Source organism: Juglans microcarpa x Juglans regia, chromosome 6D (assembly GCF_004785595.1).
Source record: "Juglans microcarpa x Juglans regia isolate MS1-56 chromosome 6D, Jm3101_v1.0, whole genome shotgun sequence".
In the NCBI taxonomy this organism is placed as follows: Eukaryota; Viridiplantae; Streptophyta; class Magnoliopsida; order Fagales; family Juglandaceae; genus Juglans; species Juglans microcarpa x Juglans regia.
The window spans coordinates 2,404,091-2,411,283 of NC_054604.1; the positions used below are offsets into that span (position 1 = coordinate 2,404,091).

At 40.3% G+C, this 7,193-nt stretch overlaps 1 protein-coding gene across 2 annotated transcripts; it reads left to right on the forward strand.

The window, feature by feature from the left end:
- Positions 1–5,013: 5,013 nt before the first annotated feature.
- Positions 5,014–7,193, forward strand: LOC121268800 (U-box domain-containing protein 54-like). Of its 2 annotated transcripts, XM_041173063.1 has the most exons (5): positions 5,014–5,167; positions 5,261–5,579; positions 6,410–6,528; positions 6,647–6,768; positions 6,898–7,193. In XM_041173063.1, exons 2-5 carry the CDS (start codon positions 5,303–5,305, stop codon positions 7,130–7,132), a joined length of 753 nt encoding a protein of 250 aa, XP_041028997.1. In that variant the 5' UTR covers positions 5,014–5,167; positions 5,261–5,302; the 3' UTR covers positions 7,133–7,193. The 2 variants fall into 2 exon arrangements, with proteins under 2 accessions (XP_041028997.1, XP_041028996.1); XM_041173062.1 differs by lacking the exon at positions 5,014–5,167 and having other exon boundaries at positions 5,183–5,579.

The window sequence follows — 7,193 nt, forward strand, 5'->3', positions numbered from 1 at the left end:
ATGGATTTTGTAATTGGTTTACCAAGGACGCCTAGTGGGAAGAATTCAATCTGGGTTATTATTGATCGGTTGACCAAGAGCGCCCATTTCTTAACTATTTCTAACACTGATACTTTGGAAACTTTGACTCGGATATATGTCAAGGAAATTGTGCGTCTTCATGGAATACCCAAGAGTATAGTGTCAGATAGAGACCCACGATTCATGTCTCACTTCTGGAAGAGTTTGCAAACAGTTTTGGGCACCAAGTTGAAATTCAGTAGTGCTTATCATCCTCAAACCGACGGTCAATCAGAACACACTATTCAGACTCTTGAGGATATGTTGCGAGCTTGTGTTTTATATTTTAAAGGAAGTTGGGAAAGTCATCTGTTGCTTATAGAGTTTGCTTATAATAACAGTTTTCAAGCGACTATTCAAATGGCCCCTTATGAAGCTCTTTATGGGAGGAAGTGCCGATCTCCCTTATTTTGGGATGAAGTTGGCGAAGGGAATCTACTTGGACAAGATATTGTTTAGGAGATGAAGAATCAGGTTAAAATTATAAGAGACAAGATGGCAGCTGCACAAAGTCGTCAGAAGAGCTATTCGGACACAAGGAGAAGAGATTTATTATTTGAGGATGGTGATTGAGTTTACCTCAAAGTTTCTCTAATGAAAGGTGTTAAACGTTTTGGTAAGAAATGGAAACTTAGTTCGAGATATGTTGGCCCTTTTCAGATTCTGGAGAAGGTTGGACCAGTTGCTTATCGTAAAGGTTCCCACGAACCCCTGGGCTGCACCTTCCTTAGTCCTCACCTCTACTACTCATTCCATTCCCACCTCCTCAAGTTGTAATCCCAACTTAGCCACCACTAGCTCACAACTAATTTCCTCCTCTATACTTAATCTCCTTCCTTGAACACCTTCTTCCACTGCTTGCACAATCTGGTCTTCCTCACTTTGTTTATTTTCCCTGTATCTTGCACCATCCTAGCATTATCCTTAGGCGGACCTTTTAGATTGTGATTCACAACATTCTAATTACTAGTCTCCACCCCATCGTTCACCCCATTATCTATTACTATTTTTTTTAATCTTTGTGTATCCAAACTTCTCGCGCCTTGCCTCTCTCTCCCTAAGGCTTCTCTCCTCTCTTTTCCTCCCACTTACAGGTGATTACGTTATGACCTTGCATGCAGCAACAAATACAAAAGGCAGGAAGGGTTTCATAAACCACTTCCTGAAGCCTGCTCGAAGACTAATGGGGCATACCAATCCAAAAAGACTTCAGTGGTGGCTTAGAAGCATCCATCCTAATGCAAACTTGAGCACCATCTATTTGCGTTGCACACTTTGTGTGAGATCCCTATTGTTATGGGTTTTAAATTATTTATTTAAATTATATTATTGGGTTATTTTATTATTTTTAAAGTGTATTATTTTATTGTTAATTATTTTTGGTATGTTGGGATTTTAATTTCCTTATTTTTATTTTTATATATGTGTTAGTAAATTTTTGTGTAATTTTATTGTAGTGATTATTTTGCTGGGCTCTGTGTGTGTGTTTTTTTTCATTTTGGGCCTTGGGTGTGTGAGTTGGTGAGCCGGTTTCACCCAGCCCGTGTGTTTTACTTGTGGCCCAGTCGTGTGGTCTAGCCCAGTCCGTGTGCGAAGCGCGGCCCAGCCCGTGTAGCCCATGAGACTCATCCCTCACTTATAAAAAACGACGTCGTTTTGGAGGATGGCATTAGGGCTCCATCGTTTCCTTCATGCGCCGCACGACTTCCTTCTTCCTTCTTCTTATTTCTTCTCCAAATTTCTACTTCCTACAACTTATTCTTCCACGCAGCTGCTGCCGACGCCAATCGGGACTTCGTTCCGCAAATCAGCCGCAAGCCGCCACCTCCACCTTGCCTCTTCCTCTCCGTGTCTTTTGGTAGTGACTCCGAAGCTTGCTGTCGAGCTGCCGTTCCCCACGCCACCACCTCATTCTTCTGTAAGCATCTCGGTGGCGTTGGGCATGGGCTCCGAATGTGCTGTCTTTGCCGCCGCACCACACGTCCGCGCGAAGACATCTCACTCCTCGACGGCTTGCTGCCGTTATTTTTCATCTTCTCTACCCATGCGACACACAGCTCCTCAAACTGCCATTGTTGGTCTACTTATAGTCCACGGGTTCCTCAGATTAATTTTTCGGAGATCCTCATCCTCTCTCTCTCTTTCAAGCCATTTCACCTCTTGGTATTTTGTGTGTTGATCTGTAAACTTTTTGTATTAAATCCGAGAGCTTGAGGAGTTGTGCCGTGCTCTGATTGTTCTTAAAATTGTGAAAAAACTCAATCGGTTTGTTTTGGTAATTGTTTGAAATTTCCGTGTGTTGAGTTTCTCAAGTTTTATTTCGTAGATCGATTTCTTTTGAGAGAAAACCCACTAGATAAGCCACTGTTTGATTCTTGAAAATTCACTGTTGCCGCCGTTGAGCCGGCACCTTGAGCAACGCCCTTGAGTGATCTTTCAGAAATACCCATCATCGTGTGTACGTAATTTTCCATCGTAAATCAAGTGATTTAAATTAACATTTCAACTGTTGTTCATTTGTAAATTATTGAACTGTTGGTTTTGTTAGAAATTGGGCCTTGAGCCGTTGGAGTGTTGGGTTTGTTAAATTGGAGTTGTTGGATTTGGGCCTTAGGCCGGATTGGAGGACGGGATTACGCATGTATTTGTGAAATTGTATAATTGTAAATAGAGGTTTATTTTATTGTAAATGAAATATTTAATATTTATTCCAATAAACTGTTGCAATGCATATTTATCGTTTATAATAAATTGTGCTGTGATGTCACGTTGTATGTTGGAATTGAGACTACTGTATTTAATGGCGTGGGTGCGTGTGTATCACGACCCCAAGCCGAGATGGAGCATTATCTTGGTGGAGCTCCTCTGGTCACTCGGGAGCGTAACAGACTGACGTGACGTTCCCTGAGTTGTCATAGGGTGACGACGGGAACGGAAGAGACGGTAACGCTGTCGTACCGATTCCGTGACCTTTTGGCTGGCGAGGTTAGAGGATACTTAGCCATGTACGCGCTAGGCGCGGAACTGGGCATCGCTCGTTACGAAGTCTCATGCACAGATGTTACCTGTGATGTGACAAAGAGAGGCAGGGTGTGCGGACTGTCCATAGGGGAGACCGTGGTACATGCGTAATTTCATAGTAAATATGATTGGGACCAAAAAAATGAGATTTTGGTGTAAGTATAAAAATGGTATTTTGGAAAAAATGAATGTGGGTTGTTAGTCTGTCCGTATGGGAACGCATGTTTATTTAAATGTGTTTTAAATATCTTGGATGTTGTTTTGGTTAATTACTTGCTGAGATGTCATAATCTCATAATGGTGTTTTACCCTACGGTTCCGTTTTATGGTGCCGTAGAGTTTGACACAGAGCCCGAGTATGAACCTGAAGGACCGACTCCACCAGAAGCTTAAGTCGCTGTTATGTTGTTCAGTGTTTTGAGACTTGTTTCCCTTATATTATTTGTTTTCTTTAAATTATCTGTCGGAAGACTGTAAAATTATTGTAAAGTTATTTTACTGCTTTTTGTACAATTCTGGTACTTAATAAAGAAAGACCCTTTTATTTTTTCCGCTGCGAATATTATACTGTACATTTATTGTATGTTGTACACACTTTGAGCACTGGTCGTTGGGGTGCATGATCCGTGTGGTCATCATCCCGGTGTCACGAACTCCACAAAAATAACACGTGGGGGTCGAGGGCGCCACACTTTGTACTATTATCCTGGCGAATAAACTGACCAATAGGTAGAGTGATATTACGCAGGAAAGGCTCATGATAATAATTCGGTGGCAAACTAGGCAAAACTATCCATACCAGCACCATGGATGTCTCACGATTTTCATCGAAGTCAGGACTCTATTGAAACACACGTACGACACTCGATGCAAGACTCCCTCGAAAAGGCTAATGAAATCTGGTTCATTGGAGAACCTAACAAATACAGATCTAGGATTGAACATTGCCGAAATCACTGACTGTGCCTCCAGGCCCCATCAACTTTGAATAACGGCTCTTATAATGACCAACGATGGCCTCTGTCTTGTAAACTTCATGACCAGAGAAAAACAGAAAGGATATGCAGAGCGATTGACTTCCTCCTTCGTGAAAGTAACATATGGAACTCATTCAAAAACTTTCAGCGGTCGCAGCGGAATCTCCACCTCAAGAAGAGGTTGAGGAGTTTGTGCCACCATGTCTGCGAGAGTCCACTGCCTCCCTGGTGGCGCTGGGAGACCTTGAAGGACCCAGGCGGTAGCCATACTACGTGCAAAGACCAAACCCTAGCAAAACAAAAATAAATCGCTGCCATGTTAGCAAGGCAAAACCCATCTGTACTCGAAGATCAGTACTTGGCTTTACATGCAATTATTTAATTTTTCACTGGTTATATCACATTGGAAAGTGAACGGATTAGATTTACTCGTTTAATCTCAATGAATCGTGTCCCTTCATTTTCATAACTGGACATATTTAATAATTGTTTTTAACTAAATGTAAGCCAAAATTTTATGTTCTCTGTCTGTTGGTAGAATTAACCAAAATTAACTGCACAATTTCAGAAGGCTAATTATGAGTATATATAAAATGAGTGGAGAAGGCCTTAGAAATTGCCTTTTGGATATTAAAAGGCCCCAAATCCTGACAAAGGGTCGGGAAAACTTGTACATCAGTTAAAATGTGATAAATTCCTACCACATTGTAAGACCCATGTTGTGTGTGCTTTTTTTTTTAGGATCATGACATTCAAAGTGCAAATGCCTAACCATAGGGTCAAGGGCCATCAAAGTCCCCGTCTATAAAATATGAGGACCAGACGAAAAGATGCTCCATTCACAAGCCTAAGTAGGCTAAGGTCAAATATCACAATGGACTAAAAAAACTAGGATAATAAAGGATAGAAGAAAGCACAAAGCTCAAGAAGTTTTCTTTTTTCATGTTCTTTTTTCCCTCTTAATTAAAGGGATCGACGTAAGATAATGGAAAAAAGGTAGAGCTCGAAGGGTGCTGTGTGACATATCCGTTTGGCCTGCAAAACTTGACAAAAGAGAATCTCTCTTTTCTTTTTCTTTTGTGGCTTTGAGAGCAACGACTCTTTTTCTTGTAGGAACTGTCAATCCACTAGCTACCTAGCATCTAATCTTTGTTATTTTCGCTCTCTTAACCCCCAGTTTTTGTTCTTTGTGTATGTGTGAGAGGGAAGCCAGGCACTTAAGAGTGAGAGATCACTAGGAATTCATGGAAGAAGCGCCAAACCATGGAAATACTGCAGAAGATATGGAAATACAATATTGCAGTTCCAGAATGATGTCACCTGAGATTGTGGAAATAGTAGAAGATAGCAAGAGTATTGCCAGTAGTAACCGAGACGGAGGAATTCTGCATGATGTTTATGTTGCTGTGGGAAAAGATGATCTGGATGTGCTGAAATGGGCTCTTGATCATGCAGTTTCCCCCGGTGCTCGGGTTTTTCTTGTCCATGTTTTTCCTGCTATTACCTACATACCTACTCCTGGTAACACCATTAATGTTTGGTATTATTATCTCTCTTTCTTTTTCCTTTTTTTTGTTTAATAAATTTTTTCTGTGTTTGGGATTGAGCTCAGAGCAGTGTAACAAACTGCAAATAATCTACACGTACATTCAAGCTGCATCCGTCAAGATTTTCTTCCATATATATAGATATATTGACGCATGTTGTGCTTTCCTGTCTAACATTATCAGTCATGAGCACGCTGAAAATACTATTCCTAAGATCAAAACTTATCCTGATAATGCTACCAAGAATTTTGATTTCAAAAGTTGAAAAGTGCCCTTTTTAGAAATGCTGTCCACAAAGAGCACTTTCATTCATCCTTAATTTTATCTTCCCAATCACATGACTCACTGATATGACACAATGTTTTAGAAGAATTCATAGGTTAACCATTTAAATATTGATAAGCCTCTTAAAATGTTACACATCAGTCAGTATAATTACAGATGATAAAGCTGAGGATGAAAAACAACATAAAAGAAAAGATACAGACTGAACTGTATGTGTGGCAAATCTAGGTAGGCCAATTAGAAAGTCTGGCAATGTGTTCATAATCGACTGCTCTCATGATATTAAGAATCGTTTGGATGGATCTCAAAAGATGCAAGCCAATCAAAGTTTACATCATTCATTGTCTAGAGCAGGATTTTCTTAATTTAGTGTTCTGTGCACATGATCCCTCATTGTGACTGTCTTCTGAAGTGAAATGCAGACACATAAAAAGAAATTTGTTTAGCTGTAAATTCCCCACTGGACTCAACTCCTTGACTATAACAAATATTACTGTCTTCTGAACCTTTTAATGATAGTTGGAAGATTATCAAGGAGCCAATTGAGCGCGGAACAGGTGAAGGTTTACATAAATGAAGAGCATAACAGGAGGAGGAATCTGTTGCAGAAATATATCCACTTGTGTAATGAGGCCAAGGTGCAGAACTGTGTTACTTTATATGTAGCTAGCTAAGCTCAAATGTCATGAGTTAATCACATACCAAGCACACCAGAGAATGCTTGGATGATCAAAACACTTTTTTCGCCTCTGACAGGTCACGGTGGAAACAATGCTTCTCGAGAGCAATGTCACAGCCAAAGCAATCCTTGAACTTATTCCTATCCTTAACATTACCAACCTTGTCATGGGAACCAAACGATCGCCACATTACTCAAGGTATGATGCCTGTTCTCTTGCTGCATATGACTCTGGACCTTTTAGATCATGAACTTAATTAGGAGGAACTGCATATATACCAATGACTTTGGCATTTGACTAGTTAATTAAATTTATCATTCTTTTTAGGAGATTGGGGAAAAAAATGGCGAAAGGGGAATTTGTAAAGAAGAATGCACCAGAGTTTTGTGAGGTCACCATTATTCATGAAGGAAAGAAGGTAGTGGAAAGTCAAGAGATAGAAGAACCAGCTTGTTCTACTGATCTAGCATCCAGTCTGGGGAGAGCAGAAAAATATAACACCCACCAATCTGACTGGAACTTCTTTGAGTGTGTGTGCTTTTCAGGCAAGCACCTCGATTGAAAATCGAAACTAAAACCTTAGCTTGTATGTGAATGTAATGGTATTTGCAGAAGGTTACATT